Here is a 25863-nt window from a genome sequence, read left to right as displayed (position 1 = left end):
CAGCCTTCAACAGAGACTCAAGGGTTCCAAAATAGTTACATCAAACTGATCTTGACAGTGTAACTGTTTTCTAGGTTGGGAGACAGATTCCTGGTTCTTCCCACTTGGCTATTTTCCCAGAATCCTCCACAGGGGCTTTGAATTTTACCTCTGCCTTTACTCTTTGCTTTCTCAAAGATGTCATGCCATTCTGACTTCTTACACTAAGTTCATTAATTTAGTTAATTTTTCCTGTTCCTTTAGCATTTACTGGATTTTAAGATATAAAGTATTTTTCAAGGTCACAATGTCTCAGAACACAATAGAGTTTTTGTCTTAACAGAATTTTTTTTAGTATGCCAAGAAAAAGACTGGTGATATTAGTAAGAGTACATGTTAGCATTTTACGTGTCATACCTCAGTCTTATTAAAAATGGAACAAAAATGAGGGCCATATTTTAATTAAACACCAGGCACTTGTTGACACACTGCTTTAAACAAAGCATGCACTGTGCCCTCTTGGAGTATGTATAGATGCCCACCCTTCTCTCAAGGCTTTTTAATATAGATGAGGAGATATATTATGAGTCTAAAAGGGGAACTATAATTTCAGAAAGCAAGATGATAACTATAAAACTGCACTACATGAGTTATAAAGACAACGATATGTACAAAAAACCAAGCTTAAAAAGTACATAGGAAAATAACAACAAACCTGGAAAGAAATAATCCAAAATGTATATAGTTGCTAACGTTGGGGTTGTAAGAATATTAGTGACTTTTTCTTTTCTATTTCTACTTTGTGATATTTTCCAATTTTTTATAATAAACAAATGCTAATTGGCATGTCTTTCTTAAATGTTCTCTGTTTATAGTAGTTAAATGGTGCTTGAGGTGTGTTTTGCATTCTCAGTGGGAAAGCAGTTATATAACCATATTGATTTTAAGTTTTAATGACTGTGTTTTGTATTTTATTTGCCAACATGTGTTCCGAAAACCAACCTGAATTCATGAGCATACATTTTTCTCATTATTCATATATAATAAATATATGGCTATTCTTTTTTTTCCTCACAGAAATCTATCTAACGTAGAAGAAATTGGGACTTGCTCATATATCAATCATGTTATCACTATGACAACACTCTATATTCAACAAGTAGGTGTGAATTAATATATTCCTTTTTGTTTTACTGAGAGTAACTAGTTTTTATTTTTTAAAATATCATAGTAAAGTTAAATGTTTTCAGAGGAGGTAATAATTGAGAAGATCATTAAAATTATCAGTGGGTACTTATATATTTCAGGCATCTTATGCAATTATCTGAAAGTAGACAAGCAATTATTAATACATTTTGTTATTTTAATTTAAAAGTTGAAGTGTTTTATAAATGGCTATTTTAAATGACACAGTTTGCCATTTTATGTATTTATTATTTATTCATCAAATAACCCTCTTATTGAAAGCATCATCTTTTTTGGAAAGACGTTTGTCTATCCATTTGAAATCCTTCCTAGGAAATACTTAAAATTTGAGAGGTTATATCCAACCCATATGATTAACTGACCCTTTACACACTCAAATGGAACTTAGGCTTATTTGAATAAAAATGAGTTATTATTATTAGATGAATGAAACATGTAGTCTTTTAATGATGTTGGTCAGTATGTTATACAGCTTAACATTTTTAAGTACATATAATTTTATGTTTAAATTCTCAGTTAAAAAGCAAAAAAAAAGAGAAGGAATTGGCAGATCAGACATCTATCGAAGAATTTGTGATCCATGCATTGGCATTTTGTGAAAGTTTATATGACCCATATCGGAATTGGAGGCATAGAATTTCAGGGTATGTCTTATAAATCATAATGTTCATTTAAAACCTAAATATCATAATATATACAATTCTTCAAAGCAGGTCTCATTCTCTATGAAAGCAGTTGGTAAGATGTGTCTAAGACCCCATCCTTATCTCTGAGGTAGAGAACTACATTGGAGGTAATGAATTAGTGATAAACGCCACTTCTAGATAATAAATTTACCCTGAACTTTTATTTTGTAATGCAAATTGAATGCTAATAATCTGATGGTAAAATCTCAGAGCACAGTAGCATCAAGTAGAGTGTACATATTTTTCAAGGAACTTTATCTTTTTTTAAAGCATATTTCATGATTTGAAAAAGAATTTTAACAGTATTTTGTGTTTTTATTTTTAATTGTGGAGCTTGTGTCAGTCAGAAACCAGTGTTTAAAAAGAGAGACTGTAATGCAAGGAGATTGTTAAATAGGTATTAGAGAACTCAAAAAACAAAAGGGGGACAGTGATGTAATACAGAGATAGTAACTTCAGGAAGCAGCTACTTCCCTGGTTCTGTGGGAACAAAGGGAAGTGATTAGAGTTATCAGAAACTAGAAGTTTTGGAGAAGAGGTCCTGCAGTGCCTGGTCTGAGACTTCTGAGGAAAGAGTCCTAAGCCAGTGCTGCTATCACTGAGCAGCCGTGAAGAGGCTGGTTCTGGTGTTGCCAAAAATAAGCTGAAGAAAGAAACCAACTGTGAATGCCATAGTTAAGAACTGTTGGCCAGTAAAAAAATAAGGAATAAGGCATCAGTCCCCCTTTCACTCTTTCAACGTTCCAGGCTCCGTTTAGTACCCACTATTGATGAACCCAAGAGTGAGGTAGCTGGAGGAAAGGAAATACAGTTTGTAGAATGACTGTTCCAGCATCACAAAGCAGATGGCATGTAAGATGATGGATTTGTAGCTTAGTGACAATGGCATAATTACCAGTACACAGCTCAAAGGGAGGAGTTTAAAAACTCATGTATCTTTCTTATCTGTGGGCAAAGAATAGGAAGAGTTGTGTTATCACCCACAATCAGATCTCTTTTTTAGGTCTCCCTAATCTGCTGTACTTTAAATCTCAGGATTTTTTCATTTTCAGTGTAACCTGACCCACTTATAAACAATTCCTACTTCCTGAAACATTTCAGTTACTAGAATGTTTGATTTTTTTAATAGGCTTTTCAGAATATTTAGGGTAGGATACCCTCACTTTGAATAGCCACCATTAGATAATTGTGAAGGATTGGTAACTGAGAGAACATGTATGTAGACTATGGGGTAATTAGACTATGGGGTAATACTTTATATGTTCTATATAGTAATATTTTATTGAAATAACACATCCTTTAGGTAAAGCAAGAAGTGTCTAATAGAATTAATAGGAACAAATACTCCAGCTATTAAATATAACAATTCTATCTGCTTATTTATACATTTGCTTTCCTTTATGTGTTGAAAGTTGTAGTCTTTTTTTTTTTTTTTTTTTTTTTTTTTTTGCGGTACGCGGGCCTCTCACTGTTGTGGCCTCTCCCGCTGCGGAGCACAGGTTCCGGACGCGCAGGCTCAGCGGCCACGGCTCACGGGCCCAGCCGCTCTGCGGCATGTGGGATCTTCCCAGACCGGGGCACGTACCCGTGTCCCCTGCATTGGCAGGTGGACTCTCAACCACTGCGCCACCAGGGAAGCCCGAAAGTTATAGTCTTTAGTCAGAGTTCTCCACAGAAACAAAACTAGCAGGCCGTGTGTGTGTGTGTGTGTGTGTGTGTGTGTGTGTGTGTGTGTGAAGAACTTCATTGTAAGCGATTGCCTCACATGATTATAGAGGCTGGCAAGTCCAAATCTGCGATGTGGCCTGGCAGCCTTGCCACCCAGGGAAGCCAGTGGTGCAGTTAGACTTTGAAGGCTATAGAGCCAGTGTTCCAGTTCCAGTCCTAGTTCAAAAGCAGTCAGGCTGGAGACCAGAACTGATGGTGCAGATGAAGTCAGAGGGCACTCTTCTGGAGAATTCCCCCTTGCTTGGAGATGCCAGTCTTTTTGTTCCGCTCAGGCTTTCAACTAATTAGTTGAGGCACTTTCTGGAGGGCAGTTCCGTTACCCAGTGTTCACCAATTTAAGTGTTAATCTCATCCCAAAACACCCCCCAAGTTGACACATGAAATTAACCATCACATCGTTCTAATACTTTTCTTGATTGTTTATTAATGGGAAGGTACTAGTGACCTTCTGATTACTTCCTTTTCTATTGAACTTTAATATGTCTCTTTTTCCAGTGAGAAAGTGCTTTGCATTTTTCTTGGCAAAGATTTATCCGTCAGGATAAGCTGCAGTAACAAACAAGGGGTTAGAATAACAAAGGTTTACTTCTTGTTCCTGTTCTCTGTCTACCATGGTTGGCAGGGAGACTCTACTCATCATAGTCACTCAAGATCCTAAACTGACAGAACAGCAAGCATCTAAGGCTGTGCTAGTTACCATGTGAAAGAGAAAAGAAAGCTCTGAAATGTCTCACATTGGCAGTTTTAATGCTCTTGTCTGGTCATGACATATGACATGTTTCACTTTCATTCAGAACTCGTTGGCCAAGACTAGTTACATGCTCCCATCTACCACAGTGAGACCAGAAGAAGAAGGGAGACCAAGGTGGAAGTTAGTTCTACCCTGTGACTAAAAGGAGTAGACGTGGAAATGGTTGGCAGACAGCACTGTCACTGCCTTTTCCCTCTGCCTATGTACTGCTCATAACTCTCTAAAGATTCAAAGAGAGGAGCACATAATAGTGCTCCATTTGTAGCCTTTCTACGCATTTAGCACTTTGGTTCTCAACTAATCAATGTTCCCCCAATTTTGACATTTATGCCGAGATTTCTTAAGGAAATTATATCTGTTCCTCCCACTATTGCTACTTCCCCATCCCCCACCTTAGCCTTGTCAGCAATGGCAAATCTAAGGTAACGTTTTTTAAGTTTTGAAACAGTGACAAAGAATTTTTATTTATAGACAGGAAGACATGTAGAAGGAGGAACATAAGGAGAGGAGTCTGGAAATGACAGAAGAGGCTTTTAGAGGAATCCTTAAGAGCAAAATGAATTTAAAGGTGGGAGAAAGAGAAGCTATGAAAAGGTAGACCCGAGAACAAATTAAAACAGATTAAATAAAATTAGTAATTGAAAACAAAAACAAGTTTTGTTTTTAAATTTATTTTATTTATTTCATTTCTGGCTGTGTTGGGTCTTTGTTGCTGCACGCGGACTTTCTCTAGTTGCTGAGAGTGGGGGCTACTCTTTTTTTTTTTTTTTTTTTTTGCGGTACGCGGGCCTCTCACTGTTGTGGCCTCTCCCGTTGGGGAGCACAGGCTCTGGATGCGCAGGCTCAGCGGCCATGGCTCATGGGCCCAGTCGCTCCGCGGCATGTGGGATCTTCCCGGACCGGGACACGAACCCGTGTCGCCTACATCGGCAGGCGGACTCTCAACCATTGTGCCACCAGGGAAACCCGGGGGCTACTCTTTGCTGCGGTGCACGGGCTTCTCATTGTGGTGGCTTCTCTTGTTGCGGAGCATGGGCTCTAGGCACGCGGGCTTCAGTAGTTGAGTAGTTGTGGCGCACGGGCTCAGTTGCTCTGCGGCATATGGGATCTAACTGGACCAGGGCTCGAACCCGTGTCGCCTGCATTGGCAGGCGGATTCTTAACCACTCCGCCACCAGGAAAGCCCCCAAAACAAGTTTTGAGAGCCAAAAACAAGAAGACATTTAAACATTATAACATGATATAGAAAGAGTTATAGTGTAAGATGACAACAAGAAGGAGAACTAAGAGTAGATGATCAGTGGTGGCATTTCATGAGTGCAGTATATATACCAGAAATTGTGCTGGAAGCTGTCCAGGTATTATTTTTAATAGGCGTGACAATTTTGCCAGGAATAGTATGAACTACTTCTGAGGTAAATGGTAAAAGCAGAGAGTGAGACTTGGTTTTCTTTGACTTTGATAGAAAAATGAAACATAGTGGAGATAAATCATGTAATTAGGAGAAATCTGTATAGCTCATGGAAGACCTGTACAGGGGAACTATAACAATAACTTAGACTTTATATATTAATATGATGCTGAAGTTAAATGGAAATTTGGAATGTATATATTTTCTTATTGTTTGTGCTTGTTGCTTACCAATACAGCTAAAACAGATTAGAACAGATTTAATTAAAATTAACATAATTCCAAATACAAAGCCATTGAAAATTATATTTCTTATTTGATGAAATATATGGATGTTTTTCGTATCTTCATGTGTAATTTGATTTAATTAATAGATTTGATTAATCTATTAGCCCAATTTTGATTTTATTTGTAGAATCCGTCATATTTAGAAAGATTTCTTCAAATGGAACTAAAATAGGGAAAGAAATCTTTCCTGAAAATGACTTATTCATTCAAGCATTTATTTAAAAATATATTTATTGGGACTTCCCTGGTGATCCAGTGGTTAAGACTCCACGCTTCCATTGCAGGGGACATGGGTTCGATCCCTGGTCAGGGAACTAAGATCCCGCATGCCTCGTGGCAGCCAGAAAACAAAAACAAACAATATATTTATTGACTTCCTACTTTGTGCCTAGTGTAAGTTCAGTAGGACTCATTGTCTGCCCACAGACTAAAATAGTTTTTTTAAAAAACATTATTTCACCTTTTTTTTTTTTTTTTTTTTTTTTGGTGGGTTGGGTCGGCACGTGGGATCTTCATTGAGGCATGCGGCATCTTTCGTTTCGGCACGCAGGCTTCTCTCTAGTTGTGGCGTGCAGGCTCCAGGGTGTGAGGGCTCTGTAGTTGTGGTGTTGGGTTCCAGAGTGTGTAGGCCCTGTGGTTTGCGGCACATGGGCTCTAGTTGAGGCATGCAAGCTCAGTAGTTGTGGTGCACGGGCTTAGTTGCCCTGTGGCATGTGGGATCTTAGTTCCCTGACCAGGGATTGAACCTGCGTCCCCTGTGTTGTAAGGCAGATTCTTTACCACTGGACCACCAGGGAAGTCCCGAGAAAAATAATTTACATTAAGTTTTGTCTTCGGGCTCCTACTGGCTAAATCTGGGACAATATATACACAAAAATAATTCATTAAAGAATTATAAACCATTGGGGGGAAAAAGGGAGTCATGAGTCCATACCAGTGATTGATAAAGATTGAGAGAGAGACAGAGAGGGGGAGAGAGATAGTGGGGAAGAGAGGGCTCTTGCTTACGTTAGAAGGCCAAATGCCAATTAGTAATGTACAGGGGCTGCTGGTGTTGGGAAAAAATCAGCATTTTGCACACATCATAGGAAAGATATGGTTCAGGATGCTAAGTCTAGGGGCAGGTGTTGATAACGAACATGGCTTTTGCATGGTTTTAAAATGTTTCTCCACAGATTACTTATTTGTTGCAAAGGAAAAGTTAGTAGTTATTTTGTACAGTACTGGGTAGTACGTTGACTGGATGATCAAAATTAACATCACCATTGAGAAGCAGGTGGACATCCTGTGCTTACAACTGTGATACTCTAAGAAGGACCCATCATTGCTTGTATAATATTCCAGCCAAGAATGCATAATCTGAATCTTAAGTGTATGGAAACATCAAGCAAACTCCAGATGAACAACATTTTAATGAGTAAAAGGAGGGGTTAGGAGACAGTATTCTTTAAAAGTGTCATAAAGAAAGGCTGTGGAAATGTTTCAGATTAAAGGATGCTGAAGAGATGTGACAGCCAAATGTAATACCTGACCCTGGACAGGAGACTATACTTAGGGGTGGGAAGGTGGGAATGCTATAGGACATGATTAGGTCATTTGACATACTGGATTATGAATGGTAGATTACATAAATGTATTACATTAATGTTAAGCGTATTGAAATTTACAACTGTACTGTAGTGTTATGTAAGACAGTATTCCTAGGAATTATTCACTAAAGTATTTAGAGGTAAAAGGCTATAATATTCATAATTTTCCCTTAAATGTTCTGAAAAATATTATAGGTCTGAATATGTGTATATATAAATATATATCTCATATATAGATATATGTGCATATATATTTTTTTCAGAGGGAAGTGAGAAAATTATAAAGCATTTAGGATAAAGTTTTAACAGTGAACCTGGGTAGACTATACTTGAAGTTTTTTGTACTATATTTATTCTTGCAGCTTTTGTAAGAGCTTGAACTTATTTCCAGATAAAAAGTTGAAAAATTAAGAAAAGTAGTTATGTTCTAGGTATGATGGGAAAACACACACACACACACACACACACACACACACACACACACACAAAAGCACAGAAAAATTGACCAGGGGACATAAACTTAGAAAACTGAGATGCAAGCAAACATTTTGCATCCCTCTCAGCAACCTGTTGATATGTATTGGCATCAACTAGGTGCTAAACGCTTGGCCCAAATATCAGCTAATAATAGAGCAACCAAATATACTATGTTCTAAAAATGGTACATTATTAGCTGTTTTGTCTTATCCTATTGAAAACATGCAGTACAAACTACTTATGCTTTAATATTTGTGTTATGTATAATAGTTTTCACCTCTTTAATTTAGCTTATTAAATTTTAGCATAATTATAATGGAAATTATGTTCATATGTTGCATCTAATACAGAGCCTTTAGAATGAGTCATTAATCACAAATTGCAGGAGTACATTTTCATTATGTTAATCAAATGAGAATCTTTATTTTTGTTTGTAGCACAGGATTTTTGGATAGGATATATCCAATGTATTAGTTAATATCATAATTTATAATAAATGTGCAAAATGTAAATAATTACGTGGAAAAACCTAACTGAAAGCTAAATCATATTTCATCCTTTTAAAATTACTTTTTCTACAACATGACTAATTTTTTTAAGGCATGACTCAGTTTTTTATTTGAAACTCTAGTAATATTTGTATTGTTAGAAACACATAAACAGTTTTGATAATGATCTTAAATAGGAAGATCCAGTAATGTTCTAAGATGTTATATTTGAAATTAAAATAAATACAGAAGTATGATAATTCTTAAGCCCTCTACGCAATGGAAATAGGCATAGATTTGGAAAGCAGTGCAGTAGCAAATGGTATCTGATATGATTTCTAGTGAATCTGGATATTAGATCTGGATCTTAGAACTCTTTAGTGTGTCAGTACTAAGTCCAGCTGTGCGTATCCTGTTCAGCTTATTCTATGATCAACTGGCTTTTCTTTCTATATAATTATAAGGAACAATTGTAATAATTATAAAGAAAATAATTTCAATACCTTAATTGAATATTGTTCAAATTGTTGAGAAGAAGGCATCTTAATCCAGTGCTTTATCAGTAGATTGTATTTAAATGTATGGAATTTCTATGTGGCTGTTCTCCAAACATTTTCCATTTTTGTTGGCTCTAACAGTGTTTTTTTTTTGTTGTTGTTGTTTTAAGATTTAACAAAGTTTATTAAATCACTTGCTCTCTGTAAAGGCATGATTTTACTACCTTTTTTTTTAGTGAGAGCAAAAAGATTTTGGAGCGTATTTATACATTATTTTAATTAATTATTAATTAATTAAATTTTTAAATTTAATTTTATTTTTTTATACAGCAGGTTCTTATTAGTTATCCATTTTAAACATATTAGTGTATACATGTCAATCCTGTTCTCCCAGTTCATCCCACCACCACCACCTGCCCTGCCACTTCCCCGCCTTGGTGTCCATACGTTTGTTCTCTACATCTGTGCCTCTATTTCTGCACTGCAAACCGGTTCACCTGTATCATTTTTCTAGGTTTCTAACAGTGTTAAGAGCTTGTTTGGGGGATGGAAAAAAGTCTTTTTTTTTTTTTTTGGATTTTCAACAGTCCACCAGTTGCTGATATGTCATTGTAACAGTAACCTTTATTCCCTAAGCCCCACACCCACCATGCCCATCTAAGAGATTCATTTTGTGTTGAATTGAAGTGTTCTTTGTAAAAGCACATGCTGTTTGTGTTGGCCTTACCAAAGTCTGTAGAAATATTTCAGCCATCAAAATTACTGAAATTGTAATTAAAAACAAAAATAATCCCAGCCCTCTGGATCTGTATCCTTCAGGTAGAAGAAGCCAGTGGTATGGAGTCTTTGTGTCCAGATAAAATTTCAGAAAGTGGCACAGAGTAGCTTGATTTCTGATGAATTTCAGTTGCACTGTAGGAATAAGCTACTACCTTAGGTATCAAATTAGCAGTACTACTGAACTAGTTCTTTTACATTTTGGAAATTTTAAATGGCTATTTCCTTTTTCTATTTCCAGTTGTTAGGAAACTTAATGTGACTGCTACGTTTCACCGTTAATTGTTTTAAATTTTTGTGTAATTCGAAAGAAGAAATCCTTTCAGTTGGTGAGCATTTAAATTAGTGGCTAGACTTGCTTTTCAAGATTATGCCAATCCTGGTGATGTATTATTTAGTACACAAATCAAAAGTAAAATATTAAATTTATTTTATAATTGTTTTTGTAATTGTGCCTTCTCTACTTGCCCATGTTGTAATTTGGTATTAACTTCTTTTTAACAATAGACGAATCCTTAGTACTGTGGAAAAGAGCAGACAGAAATATAAACCAGCTTCTCTCACAGTGGAGTTTGTCCCTTTCTTTTATCGTAAGTAACAGCCCTAATTTCTCTTGCTTTGATTCTGATGTTACTTTGATTGTTCCTTATTCTGATTCTGACCTTGATTCAGCTTTGTGTTTTTATAAGATAAAGATTCTAAGAAACTATTACTGGAGTACTTGATTCATGTTTTGTTGTGATTATTCTTCTTGGTTTTATTTAATTCATTGTTCTCAAAGTGTTTTTCTTTTGAGAAGAGCTGAATGTTTTAATGATGGTAGTATATCTTAAAACTTTAGAATTTTTATGGAAAATAAATTTGAGAGAATTGGTCCCCGTTTGTATGACCTATATGGACTCTAGCTTTCTTTCTTTAAAGAAATGATTTTGCCATATTTTAAGAATGTAGAAAATTTTGCTGAATATAAAAGGAACACCTTGTGTTTCCTACTCAAATTGGTCAGATCTTAACATTTTGCCGTTTTGCCATATTTGCTTTAATTCTGTCACTCCTTTTTTTTTTCTTTCTTAGAAATAAAATAAGACAAATAGTCCCTGGAAGGGCAGTTGGTCCTGTCCAAAATATATATGACATTTGGTCCACGCCAAAATATCCTTGATATTTGGTCCTGTCCAAAATGTCCATAAGACACTTGGCTATGCCAAAAGGTCCTTGAAATTTGCTCCTATCCAAATGAGCATATTTGGTTCATGCCACATGATTTTGGGTAGGACCAAATGTCAAGGACTTTTTGGCATGGACCAAATATCTTATGGACATTTTGGACAGGACCAAATGTCTGCTAACGAAATAGTCCTTTGTTTGATTGCTTGGTGAAGATGATTGCAGTGCCCACTTTGCTTGACCACCAGTAGTGATACTGCCTTCAGCTAGATAATCAAACTCACATGTCCACAGTGGGAAACCCAGCATGCCAATGGAACAGTGTAGGTGTTTCTTTTCAGGAGGAGAGCTCAGAACATTCCAAGGGCTTTTCTTGGGTTTTGTAAGTGAGGGTATGAAACCAAATTGGTGGGTGTGTGAGCCACTCTGGCTTTGAAGTACAGTATCCCATAGAAGGCATGTATAGCTTGTAGTAACCGATGAATGTAATTTCCACATCCTGGGAAGGGAAATGCCTAAATTACATGTTGCAATCAGGGAAGCCCAAGGTTATTTTATAGTTATCATAGTCTTCCTAGTCCAGATCAAGGGCCATTTTTACCATGAGCAATGTTGCCTGGTAACTCATTTGTCACTCATTGATGGTCCACATTTGTCAGATTTCCAGAAATATAATTCTTGGTCCATTTTCCTATAGAGAAGGAGAAAGGGTTTTTCCTACCCTTTGTTAATCAGTATTCACATTAGTGATAGTGAATTTTTTCAATTGTAAAGATGTTTTTCCTTTTGCAATTTTGCAAGATATCCTTGGAATGATACTGTGGCATAGGGTGAATCATATTTTTCAACATTTTTTCACCTAATATTTTGCATCCATTGATGATACTTGCCTGGATCAGTTATTTTATTGAGGGTTGCAATATTGTGGTCTTCAAATTCTATCCTTACAGTTCTATGAGCTGTTGTATTCTGTAAAAAAGAATTTTCCCTCATCAACTGGGGATAAACTACAGCTGTTCCCAAAAAGGCTGGATAAAGTACTTAAATCTTTCCCTTTTACTATCTGTTTTCAAAATGAGTTCAAATAATAGTTACTTTTAGTGGGGCATATAAGTTTTATTTCTCTCTTTTTTGTGTATCACTGTGGACTCAACTTTTATTTATTCAATGTTACAATCAGGTTATAGTTTTTTTTTTTTTTTTTGCGGTACGCGGGCCTCTCATTGTTGTGGCCTCTCCCGCTGCGGGGCACAGGCTCCGGACGCACAGGCTCAGCGGCCATGGCTCACGGGCCCAGCCGCTCCGTGGCACGTGGGATCTTTCCGGACCGGGGCACGAACCCGCGTCCCCTGCATCGGCAGGCAGACTCTCAACCACTGCGCCACCAGGGAAGCCCCAGGTTATAGTTTTTGATGCTAAAATTATTCCACACTTGATCACGAAGATCATTTTATCCTATTCAATTTGCATTTTCATTTGAGTCTTTTAAAACACAGAAGCTTTAAATATTAATGGAATCTAATTTATAAAATTTTTTTTATGATCTGTGGTTTTTGTGCCTTACCGAAGAAATCTTGGTTACCTCAAGGTCATGAAGATATTCTCTTATGTTTTCTTCTGTTAGGTCAGTTACCTGTTTTGAGTTAGTATTTTCTATGTAGCATAACGTTTTTCATTATTGTTACAGCAACATTTGTTGAAAAAGCTCTTCTTTCTTCCATTGAGTTACCTTGGCACATTTGTCAAAAATCTGTTGACCATAAAACATGGGTTGACTTCTGGATTCTCTTTTTTGTTTCACATGTCTACCTGTATGCTGTTACCACGCTGTATTGATTATTGTGACTTTATACTAAGTCCTGAAGTCATTAAGACCTCCAACTTTGTTCTTCCTTTTCAAATTGTTTTCATTATTCTGGATCATTTGCATTTTTATATATATTTTAGAATCCATTTTTCAGTATTGTTACAAAAAAGATTGCTGGGATTTTGATTGGGATTGTATTGAATCTATGGAACCATTTGAGGAGAATTGCCACCTTAAGAATATTGAGACTTCCAATTCATGAATCTGATATATCTCATTGTTTATTTGTATGTTTATTTCTTTAATCAGTGTTACATAGTTTTCAGCACATAGATTGTGCACATATTTTGTTAATTTATCCCCAAATATTTATCCCAAGTACTTGTAGTTGTAAAGTCTTTAAAATAAACTATTGCAAATTTTTTGAAAAGCCTTATCTTCATGACTTGTTTTTTGATAATGAAATGTCCCTTCGTATCCATGCTAATATTCTTTGCCTTGCCTTGGTGATATTCCTTGCCTGTTTTGTCAGATACTAATATAGTATCTGACACTCCAGCAAGCTTATGATTAGAATTTGTTTTCTGTATGTCCTCTGTGGCTGAATAGAACTCTATCATCTGTGTGAAATCTGAAATTTCAGTTTACAACTTCTTGGTAGGTTTTTGCCTGTCTTGTGGGATTTCATACTATAATTTAGGACTGGTACTTGGACTCAAAGTGAGCCCTTTGCATATTTCTGGATTGCTTTCTCTGTATGTAGAGCTTCCTCCATTCAAGTACTGCTTTACAAATTCCAGTTGCCTAGGCCTCCCCAAACTTTTTATCTGTCTTCTAACTCAGCAAATAGCCATGTTCTTTTAGGGTTCCCCTTTTCTCTGCATTTGTTCAGAAAATGTCTACAAACCAAAAGCTGAGGTGATCCTTGGGTTTACTTTGCTTTCCTTCTCTTGTGTTTCACAATAGAAGGACAATTTCTAGAACCTAAAAATCTCTAGAGCCTATTTTTTCCAATTTTCTAGTTATTTATAGCAGGAAAACATGTAGTGACAGTTATTCCAGCATAGCTGGAATGACTTAATTTTTTAAATGTAAATTTCTATCAATACACTTTAACTCAAAATTGTTTCTTTTTGGTAATGTTTCTTATGTATAAAAATGGCATATAATTCTATTGTTATTATCTTGTCTTTGTGTGTAATGATGTATGCAAAAGGATATTCATTACTGGATTGTTAGTAGTATCAAAAGAAAATGGAAAAGCATAAATGTTTATCAGTAGAGAACTGGTTAAGTAAATTAAGGTACGTCATTGTAGTGAAATGCTCTCTAGTCATTCCACTACTGATGAATAATGCAGATGTATATGTTAAGATGTAATAATGCCCAGAATGTATTAAGCATAATGTATTAAGCAAAAAAGCATAATGCAATAATATATGTAGAGCTTTTTTGCTTTTTTTTTTTTTTTTTTTTTAAAGGTGTGGAGAGCAAGGTGGATTGAGGAATAGGTTAGAGGGAAACTTGCTTTTCCTTGTCAGTTCTTTTATGCTGTTTAAAATTTTCTGTGTAATGTGCATGTATAACCTTTTTTTTTTTTTTTTTGCGGTACGTGGGCCTCTCACTGCTGTGGCCTCTTCCGTTGCGGAGCACAGCCTCCGGACGCACAGGCCCAGCGGCCATGGCCCATGGGCCTAGCCGCTCCGTGGCATGCGGGATCCTCCCGGACCGGGGCATGAACCCGTGTCCCCCGCATCGGCAGGCGGACTCTCAACCACTGCGCCACCAGGGAAGCCCTGTATAACCTTTTAAAAACAATAAAATTATGTTAAAAGAAAGGTTACTATTGGTACTAGAGCTTTAGAATATTGGCCCTGGAGTGGACCAGGAGATCTTTTTATCTAACTCTTTCAGTTTTATAATTGAATAATAATAGTTATACTAATAAGCAGTAGTTCTAGTAGTAAAAAGACGTCTAGTTTTATTGCAGATTTGGGTTAATTTGTAACTCTGTCACTTAGTAACCGGGTGACTTTAGGCACCGTATTAAATTTTGACCTTCCATTTGCTCCTTTATAAATGGGGGCAAAATATCATCCTCGTATGGAGTATTATGAGAATTAAATGAGGTAACATAAAGAAAGTATCTAAAATGCTCCCTGATTGATGGTTTCTCTTTTCCTTTCCTATGAAAAAAAATGCATGTTAACTTTGCCTTTTAACAAATTTTAGCCTTTTACACATCTTTTTTTTAAATTTTGTTCTGTTTTGTTTTGTTATAATTAATTTTTACTGGAGTATAGTTGCTTTACAATGTTGTGTTAGCTTCTACTGTGCAGCAAAGGGAATCAGCTACACAAATCGTTTCTGATGTTTCTGTGTCAGACATTCCTTAGAGATCAGTCATACTGTGAAAGAGAAACCTTATTTATTTATTTTGTGTATTATATTCACAGAATGTTTTCAAGAAAGTGAGCATCTCAAGGAAAGTCTTAAGTGTTGCTTATTGCATCTCTTTGGAGCCATTGTAGCTGGTGGGCAGGTGAGGAACATGTTGAAAGTTAACCTATGAAACGATAGTAAACATTACAAAAAGTTTTCCATAGATTATTTAATGAATTCTTTGTGTCTTTAAAAATTTCATGAACCATACAAATATTTTTTTGAGTTTAGATCTTGTTTAAAACTTAATTTACTTACTTCTTTTATTTATTAAGTTCCAAAAAACCTAAGAAATAATATTAGCATTAACAATAAAATTACTGCATAAATAACTAGATTTAACAGTTCTTGGTATTTGAAGTTCTTAGTTGTATTAACTTTCAGCTTCCAGTTCTTACTTTAGAATATAGAGGATAGTCATCCCTGTTAGTTCATTTGATGAAATAAAACTCTAGCCATTTGATTTCCTAAGACATATGAATTTAGTCACTCTGCTGTCTATTTTTACTTATTAAATGCATATATACATGGCTTGTATGCATTTTTCAACAAACTGAACTAATTTTTAAATTATTTATGAGAAAGAAGTTCTAGTAATTTTATTTATTTATTTAAATTGAACATCTTAAAAGCTGTCTGTAGTAAACTTTGAATCTAACTACTAGTTGAAAACAGGATTATAGTTCAGAAGGAACATTCTACTTGTTTTGTTTAGCCACACAGTTTAGATCAGAGGTTTCTAACACATTTTATATCACATACCCCTTTGGCAGTCTGATATAGCCCCTTGTCAGAATGTTTTCACATGCCTAAAATAAAATACATATGATCACAAAGGAAACTATACTGAAATGCAGTTACTAAAATATTAACAAAACAAGTTTGTAACATAGTAATGTGCTTCTTTATAACACATCAAATAAAAAAATACAGCAGCAAGTCTAGTGACTAATGTAATTTCAAAGAAGAGATGAGGGTAAATGATGTTTCAAGACACTACAACAACTATAATACGTGAAAATGTATATGCTTTCTATTGATGACAAAAATCACAGGTATTGCTAATAATACTGCTTGGGTTTCCTAGTGGGCCACCTTGCCCTCTCCTCTGCACTCTAGTAGAAGATAAGAGTCTCTGTAGTGAGAGGAATGGTGACCAGAATCCTGTTTTTCAGGTTGTTTGCTTTGTCACCTTCCTTTATTAGCTAATATCCTTCTTTTGCCTCAGTACCTCCCAATTTCCATCATTTCTCCACTACTAAGAATAAGAATTAATAAGTGTACATGAGTAAAATTGGAAATGACATTGTTTTTGACTGATGCTGAAGCTGGTTGGATCCTGTTCCCTTTTTGAATATACCCAGACTTGTTCTTGTTAGGGCCTGGGGTAATCGAGCCCCGAGAGACCTCCAGTTATTAAAACTCACATGGAAATCAAATAGGTTGGAAGCCCAATTTATTATTTTATGTACTGAAAATACTCAAAATCCTTATAATCAGGTCATAGCTATAGTTACAAATCTATTGAAATCAGAAGGCTGTTGAATATAGCCTCAGTACAAGGGTATTTAGATGAATAGTTAAAGGCATAATAATGGCTTTGTCACAGAGTCAAAAAAGTCCAGTGATTGGTCTCCCTTTCCAAACTATCATGCCTGGCTTCCCACTGGCATATTTATGCTGTTTTGTGCTATGTTAAGAGCAGGGGCTCTGGAGCCAGACTGACATAGGTTTGAATCCTATGTCATTTCTAACTAGTTGTGTGACCTTGGATAAACTGTTTACATTTGTTTAGTTTCTCTATTTGTAATGTGGAAATAGTAACACTTATAGGGCAGTCATAAGGATCAAATGACACATAATATATGTAAAACACTGTGCTTATAAGAATGAAGTATATCACAGGGGTATCAGATTTATGATTCCTTGAAAGTAGCAGTAAATACTGAAGTTCTACTAGCTTAAGTTAGAAGTTTACCTTTTTTCTTTTGTTTAAAAAAAAAAATAGCTGTAAGCAGTCCAGAGTTAATCTGGTGGCTCTAACCTCTTCAGGGACTCAGGTACCTTTTGAATGTCAATTTGTTATCCTTACTATTATTTCTTGTGGTACAAAATAGCTTCGAGAGTTTTGGCCACCATGTCTACATTTTGGGCACAAAGATGGAGGGGGAGGTGAAGAAGGAGACAAATGGCAGGTGCCAATTATCTTTGAAGGAGATACTGAAAAGCTGACAATATCTCATTTGCCAAACTCCATCAGATAGCTGCAAGTTGCAAATATGTTCAGATAAAAAATTTGATAAAACTTGTTTCCTCAGCCTCCTTAACAGCAGGGGAGGTTAGGAAATGTAATGTTTATTCCTGGTAGCCATGTGTCCAGCAAAAACATCAGGGGCTCTGTTAATAAGGAAGCAGAGGAAAATTGATGTTGGATGGGCCATCAGCAATTTCTTCCATAGTAGCACTTGTTATTATTGATATTATTTATCATATTGATAATCAGTCCAAATGGCCTAAGTGTTATTACTTTCAGATGATTTTACATAATTATACTCTGATTTATTATTTATGAATTTAACAATTTAGGGCAACATATTTATTTCAAGCTTAATGGATCACCTCAAATAGCTACCAGTTACTTAGAGTTTCAGAAATATATTTGTAGAATCAGAGCCAAGCCAGTCCTCTTATATATCTATATTATTTGGGATAATATGATATAAATGATATATGTCATTTGCTATAACCAATAGAAAACCTGAGAGAGGCTTGGCCAAATCGACGTGTTTATTTTTATTCTTGCATAAGAAATCCAGATGCAGGCGGTTCTGGGATAGCACAGCAACTCAATGATATCATCAGGGACTAAGGTCCTTGTGTTCCTGTTCTGCTCTGTAGCCTGCTACTTTAATTCTGGGGCTTGTTTCCTCATGATATAAAGGTGGCTCCAAGCTTCTTGTCTGCATTTCAGGCAAGAAAAGGGTGAAAAAGCCAAAAGCAAAGGATCCTTCCCTTTTTTATTTGTAAAGTGATATCCTCTTCATGGTCTACTGGCATATATTCTTGACCAGAACTATGTCACATGGCTACCCCTAGCTACAAGGGAGGGTGGTAAGTAAGTTTTCTACATGGGCAGATGACTATCTGAATAAAATCAGAATTCTATTAGTGAAGAAATGAAGACCTAATATGTGTAAAACACCAGCGGTGTCTGTCAAAGTATCTGTGTAAAATTTTTTCAATGTTGATTGATAAAGAAAAAGTTGTCTACAGATTTATTAAATTCTCTTTGTTTTTGCAAACATACAGCACTTCTGTTAGATTTGGGTTTCAATTTTAGTCTCTTATGTTTCAGAGGAATGCTTTGCAAGCAATTTCTCCAGCCACCATGGAGGTTCTCATGAGAGTTTTGGCCGATTGCGATTCTTGGGAGGAAGGAAATCCTGAAGAAGTGGGTAGGAAGGTAGAACTTACTCTGAAGTGCCTTACAGAGGTGGTACATATCCTTCTCACTAGCAGCTCTGATCAGCGTCAAGTGGAAACCAGCACTATTTTGGAGAACTATTTTAAATTGCTAAATTCAGATCATTCAGCTTTACCTAATCAAAGGAGGTCCAGACTGTGGGAAAGCCGGTTCATAGCTCTACAGATCAAAATGCTGAGTGAGTATTAGATGAAGTTTATTATATTCAGTTTTCTCTGAATCTAGTTTGTTTCTTTTTTTTACATTCTCCATTTTCATTAAGAATTCAAGGCTATTGTATAGAAAATATTGATTGTGTAATTCAGATATTGTGTGACTATTTAGATTTGACTTCAAAATAATATGGAATTGATTTGTCTTTCACATATTTGCTTTAACAGTGACAAAATCGAGCCTCTATATTCTCTTTTGAAAGTTGTAATCCACTAAAAGCATCAATGTTCAAAAGTAAATCAGCTGTGATTTTGAAATTCTAGGAAAAGTAAATTTTCAGAAAGTGCCATTTGTAGTTTCTAACCTATGGCAAAGAATCACATATGATCAATTTTTCATGTGCTTCTAATACATCTCTGTAGAAATCACTTCAGTATGTCCTTCCTTTTGAGAGTTTCTGGTTTCTTGTTTTGTTTTGATTCCTCAGATCCTCTGTGTGTATGTGTCTTGTTTTTCTTTCCTTCTCTTTGTGTTGGTTGTTTTGTGTCATTCTGTGCTTCTTTCTCTCTCTCCCCATCTCCCGCCTCCCTGCAAGCTCCTTCACCAATATACGTGATTTCTTTTTGTACTCCTGTTAGATTGATAGATACTAATATTATTAACTGAGAGTTCCTTTTTATAGAAGTAAAATATTTTCATTATAGCTAAACTAGAAAATTCAGATAAGTGAAAAAAAGTTTTTGTATCCTGCCACCCAACATAACCAACATTAATGGTTTGTTGTATAGCCCTAGAGACTTTAAAAAATGTTTGTGTGAGTATGTGTGTGGTGTCCAATTTAAAAATATTGGACATCAAAATCTCAGTGAAACTTAATGATTCATAACAATAGTGTTTTTGTAGGAAAATGATTCATCTTATATAGTTTCTATTCTTTTATATGTTATAACATGTCACGTTTTATAATTATTATAAATTATAAGTTTATAAGGAAATTTGAGTCTATATTGAATGGACTTCTTTTTTATTATGAACTTGCATATTACCTATGTCAAATATCCCTTGATTTCTGAGTGGGGACATCCTTTCAGTAGGAAACAAGACCAAAGCATCATCACCAACGGATTAATTACCTAAGTCTCATTTTCGTGATAGCCATATGTTAATTTTATACTATAGAAATGAGACAGTGTTGCCAGACATAACCAAGTGTTGCTTATTCATAGCAAGTTGGGAACCACAGTTTATTACACTTAAGTTATAATGGAAGAACACCTAAGTAAATCTCTGGGAAATATATATATCATTCTTATATATAAAAAAATAAATATTTTTAATAATAAAGTATAAAAATGTTCACATTTTTTTCACTTTTCTTACCAAGTAATAAGTACAGGTTTTGTTTTCTATTCCCCCTCTTTATTATTTCCTATTAATTTACATCTGTTTGTTAGCCAAAAAGCCTAAATTAAGTATATGGCTAGAGTGAATATTTCTGTGATCCCAGATTTTCCACTTTATTAATGGACAGTTTTGTTTTTAATTTCATAGATACCATTACAGCCATGTTAGACTGCAGAGATAGGCCTGTTCTTCAGGCTATTTTTCTTAACAGTAATTGCTTTGAACATCTCATACGACTGCTACAGAACTGCAAGGTATTTTTCTATTATTACTATTATTGTTGTCTTTGATTTTAAGAAGCGGTTATTTTGTTTATGTTTTGATTCTATTTTGAGCATAACTATAACTAAATTTTTTTATTGTGGTAAAATACATGTAACGTACAATTTACCATCTTAATCATTTTTAAGTATACAGTTCAGTGGTATTAAATACATTCACGTTGTTGTCGCAACCATTACCACCATCCATCCCCCATAACTCTTCATCTTGTAAAACTAAAGCTCTATATCCATTAAACAACTCTACATTCTCCTCTCCGTTCAGCCCTTGGCAACTACTGTTCTTGCTGTCTCTGTGATTTTGCTACTCTAAGTACCTCGTATAGGTGGAATTGTACAGTGTTTGATTTTTTGTGACTGGCTTATTTCATTCAGCATAATATCCTCAAGATTCATCCATGTTGTAGCATACTGCAGAATTTCCTTTCTTTTTAAGACTGAATAGTATCTCAATGTATGTATACATATGTATATACCACATTTTGTTTATTCATTCATCTGTTGATGGACTCTTGTGTTGATTCTACCTTTTGGCTATCATGGATAATGTTGCTATGAACATGAGTATACAAATATCTCTTCAAGACCCTACTTTAAATTCTTTTGGGTATATATCCAGAAGTGGGTTTGCTGGATCATATAGTAATTAAGTTTTTAATTTTTTGAGGAACCACCTTACTGTTTTCCATAGTAGCTGTACCATTTTACATTGCCACCAACATTGCACAAAGGTTCCAGTTTCTCCACATTCTTATCAACACTTGTTTTCTTCTTCTTCTTCTTCCTCTTCTCCTTCTCGTCCTTCTTCTTCTTCCTCTACCTCCTCTTCCTCTTCCCCTTCCTCTTCTTCCTCTTCCTCCTCCTCCTCTTCTCCTTCTTCCTCCTCCTCCTCTTCTTCCTCTTCTTTTTTTTTGATAGTAGCCATCTCAATGGATGTGAGGTGGTATCTCATTGTAGTTTGATTTGCTTTTCTCTAATGATTAGTGATGCTGAGCATCTTTTCATGTGCTTACTGGCCATTTATGTGTCATCTTTAGAGAAATGTCTATTCAAGTCCTTGGTGCATTTTTTAATTGGGTTTTTTAGCTTTTTTGTTGTTAAGTTTCAAAGTCTTTTTTGTTATGCATTGTTAAAATTTAGTATGAGCATTTGATGGCATATGTTTTTGCACTTTTGTTTCACTTAAGATTATTTCATTAGCATATTCGTGTGTTATGATTTTAATATTTACATGTTATTATATTGAGTGGATGTACCATAGCTTACTTAACTATTCCCTATTGGTAAATTCTTAATTTGTTTCCAATTTTGTTTGTGATTACATAACTCTTTAAAGTTTCATAGCACAGAATTCTATTTCTAGTACAATTATTAGATCAAAGGGCATAAATTTTTTTAAATAGGGAACATTGTGTGTAAACTTATAAGTGGAAAATGTAGAAAAGTAGAAAAATAAAAATACTATTAAGGTTCTTGATGTATACTTCCAATTTGCTTATTTTTAAAAGTTTTTACTAATTTACACTTGTAGCAGATTTGTGTGTAAGTACATAATAACTAATATCTCTGATTATTATATGTTTCCATAAATTTCAAGATGGTACCAGAAACCTTCTTGAGAAGGCTTTGAAAGTAAAACTACTTCAAAGAGCTTTTACCTTTCTATTTGAAATATTCCTTTCATGAATTCCCTGTTGAAAAATACTGGGGATCCCTTCTGATTTTGTGAGAATATTCCAGAATAAGAATTTTAACATCAGCTCCTTGAATTTTTCCACTCTGTTAGGAGGGGTATCCTTGAAAACATTTATGTCACTATATTGCTTAACTTATAGTAAAATTGTGAAGAATAGCATAAAATAGGAAATAATATATTGATAAAGTAAGTCATAATGAATATTTATGAAGTCAACAGAAGTACCAAATTATCACTGTAGAGTCAAGATCTCTCTGTCCGCCTTTTAAAAATCATTCTTGGGAAAGAAATCCTAGGGAGGTGAAAGCAGCATAAGAGAAATGTTTATAAAACCTTCTGTTTGTTGTAAAAATGCAGCGTGGCTTTATCAGTTATAAAGACAACTTCAGTAATAAAGGCAAGATCTCACATGTGCATTTATACAGTATATGAAACTAAGACATAATTAAAAATCTCTATCATATCATGGTCAGCAGTATCTTTTAAAAATACAGAACTGTTTGACATAGCGGTCATGATGGTGAGCTAATATTTACTCTTCTATGTTATAAGCCAAAGTTTCTTATCATTTAGATCTAGAAACTTGCTGGTAGTCATACCATTTTAAAATTTAATTATTTGTTACCATTTATCACATTTTGTTTTGAAACAGGAAATGGTAGAGAAGAAACCAATTTCAGAGGGGAAAACTAGACTTTGGGACCTGAGCCTTCTCTCCTGGCAGTAGTCTTTATTTGTGGAATATTCTAGTCAGACTCCCTGTAGATTCCTCACTAAACTTTAGACTCATTAAGTGTTTTTTTTTTTTAACATTTTTATTGGAGTATAATAGCTTTACAATGGTGTGTTAGTTTCTGTTTTATAACGAAGTGAATCAGTTATACATATACATATGTCCCCATATCTCTTCCCTCGTGCATCTCCCTCCCTCCCACCCTCCCTATCCCACCCCTCTAGGTGGTCACAAAGCACTGAGCTGATCTCCCTGTGCTATGCGGCTACTTCCCACTAGCTATCTATTTTATGTTTGGTAGTGTATATATGTCCATGCCACTCTCTCACTTTGTCCCAGCTTACCCTTCCACCTCCCTGTATCCTCAAGTTCATTCTCTAGTAGGTCTGCATCTTTATTCCCGTCTTGCCCCTAGGTTCTTCATGACCTTTTTTTTTTTCAGATTCCATATATATGTGTTAGCATACGGTATTTGTCTTTCTCTTTCTGACTTACTTCACTCTGAATGACAGTCTCTAGGTCCATCTGCCTCACTACAGATAACTCAGTTTCGTTCCTTTTTATGGCTGAGTAATATTCCATTGTATATATGTGCCACATCTGGACTCATTAAGTTTTAAAAACAAGGGGGGGGGCCTTCGCTGGTGGCACAGTGGTTAAGAATCTGCCTGCTAATGCAGGGGACACGGGTTCGACCCCTGGTCCGGGAAGATCCCACATGCATGGAGCAACTAAGCCCGTGTCCCACAACTACTGAGCCCACATGCCAGAGTTACTGAAACCCGCATCCCAGAGCCCGTGCACCGCAACCAAGAGTAGCCTCTGCTCACTGCAACCAGAGAAAAGCCTGCATGCAGCAACGAAGACCCAACGCAGCCAAAAATAAAATAAATTAAATAAATAAACTTATTAAAAAATATAATAAATTAGTTAAGATGATTTAATAAAAAAATTTTAAAATAATAAAAACAAGGGGGAATGTTTGAAATAAACTGCCCAACTCTTTTATTATAGTAATGAGGAAATGTGTCCTAAGAGATTAAGTGATTAGCCCAGGGTTTAACACTAATATATGATGGAGGTAGGATTTCTTACCCAGGTATTCTGACCCTAAGTTCATTGTTATATGTAGTTTTGTAACTGTATTACTGGTACTTAAGGTCACTGTTTAGTCAGTAGAAAAAATGTTTTCTGTGCACTAAATATAAGAGAATTATAGGTTTTATTTACTGTATATACAAACATGTTTGATGGAGAGAGGTGATATGATTTATGAATATATAAAAATGTTTGGCATCTTGTGAAAACTTAAGTTCCCAGATGTGTTATAGAATGCTACAGATGTCTATGATTGATTTCTGTTTAAACTGTTATTTGTTAATAAGGAATGAATCATTTACTCTTTTATACAGTAATACAGAATCAAGACAATTCCTCATTTAAATATTCAGACCCATTGGAAGCATTATCAACTAACGCTTAAAGTGTCATAAACAATTTATGAATTACACAGAAATCTTTAGGGTGACTGTTGCAGTTTCTATGCTTTCTTTTTGCATGAGATTCACCAACCAGTTTAAGTACACATTAATTTCCTTGAATATTTGTGTAAAGACTTCTGGGCTTGTCAAAATGAGTTTCATCATACTATAACATATTTAAAATACAGTTCCATGAAATCATATATTTAACTTTTATGATAGGTATGATGAACTTTAAATATTTAAGAATTATTTTGTTTTACTATATTGAATTTTGAAAGGGGGATATGCTTTGAGTTAATGTAAGTTTTTTTTAAGCTGTTCAAAAATATTTGAATTAATGTGAAGAAAATAACAGCAAATTTCTAGTAGCAAAGAGTAGAATTCAAAACCATTACATGGACTTTAGCACTTTGCTAGTTGAAATCATTTTTTCAAAAATATATTGTAAATATATAAAGTTCCATTTGAGGACTTAAGTCATAAGATTCTGGAAAGCTTTTGATATTGTGGTGTCGCTCATCTTCTTTGATTTGTTTTCTTTAATTTCTTCTCTTTCTTCTCCACATCTACTCCTTAAAATCAACTACAACAAATTTATCATCATGACAGTCTTAGTAAGAATGAGAATTTATGAAAGGAGCAACCAAGGGATACTTTATGGAAAAGATTGTTAGGAGTGAATAGACAAAATGGTGTAGTTGAAAGCCTGACTTTGGGAATCAAATCTGTCTGGATTTATACACATTGTCTTAGTGACCTTGAGCAAGTTTCTTTTCATTTTTAAAAAAATAGATATTTATTTATCTTCTAGAACAATACACAATCAATATAGAGATTTTGGAGGAAAAAAGCATAAAAATATTTTTTTACAAAGCATATATATAGTATTTAAAATGTTGCAAAATATACATAATATTTGCATATATATTTTTAATGTGGATGTATTTTCCTTTACAAAATTGGAATACTACTGAATATTTTTTTATTCTGCTTTTAATTGTGTTATATCATGAGTCTTTCCATATGCCATCATATTTTTCAAAAGATTGCTTTTAATGACTGCAGGTATTTCAACACAGCAGTTCTCAAAGTATGGGATCCCCAAGATCATTTTAGGGAGTCTGCGAAGTCTAATCTTAACAAAATTTCTTTTTGAAGTTAATTTTCTTCTTAAACTGTAACCAAAACAACATTATAAAAGTTTGAACGCAAAAGCAGATAGGAGGGCTTTCCTGGTGGCACAGTGGTTGAGAGTCCGCCTGCCGATGCAGGGAACACGGATTCGTGCCCCAGTCCGGGAAGATCCCACATGCCGCGGAGCGACTAGGGCTGTGAG

General features: G+C 35.1%; 1 protein-coding gene across 2 annotated transcripts in view; it reads left to right on the top strand.

Annotated features, from left to right (window-relative positions):
• The window catches only part of NBEAL1 (neurobeachin like 1), a 178024-nt gene that overhangs the window by 34730 nt on the left and 117431 nt on the right, over window positions 1–25863 (top strand). For both annotated transcript variants that reach the window (XM_073807369.1, XM_033859886.2), the window contains exons 4-9: window positions 1057–1138; window positions 1702–1829; window positions 10384–10466; window positions 15307–15392; window positions 18648–18954; window positions 20481–20587. In XM_073807369.1, the coding sequence (XP_073663470.1) occupies window positions 1057–1138; window positions 1702–1829; window positions 10384–10466; window positions 15307–15392; window positions 18648–18954; window positions 20481–20587 (793 nt within the window). The remainder of the gene's footprint in view (window positions 1–1056; window positions 1139–1701; window positions 1830–10383; window positions 10467–15306; window positions 15393–18647; window positions 18955–20480; window positions 20588–25863) is intronic.

Source organism: Tursiops truncatus, chromosome 7 (genome assembly GCF_011762595.2).
Source record: "Tursiops truncatus isolate mTurTru1 chromosome 7, mTurTru1.mat.Y, whole genome shotgun sequence".
NCBI lineage: Eukaryota > Metazoa > Chordata > Mammalia > Artiodactyla > Delphinidae > Tursiops > Tursiops truncatus.
This window is presented reverse-complemented; position numbering and strand designations above follow the sequence as displayed.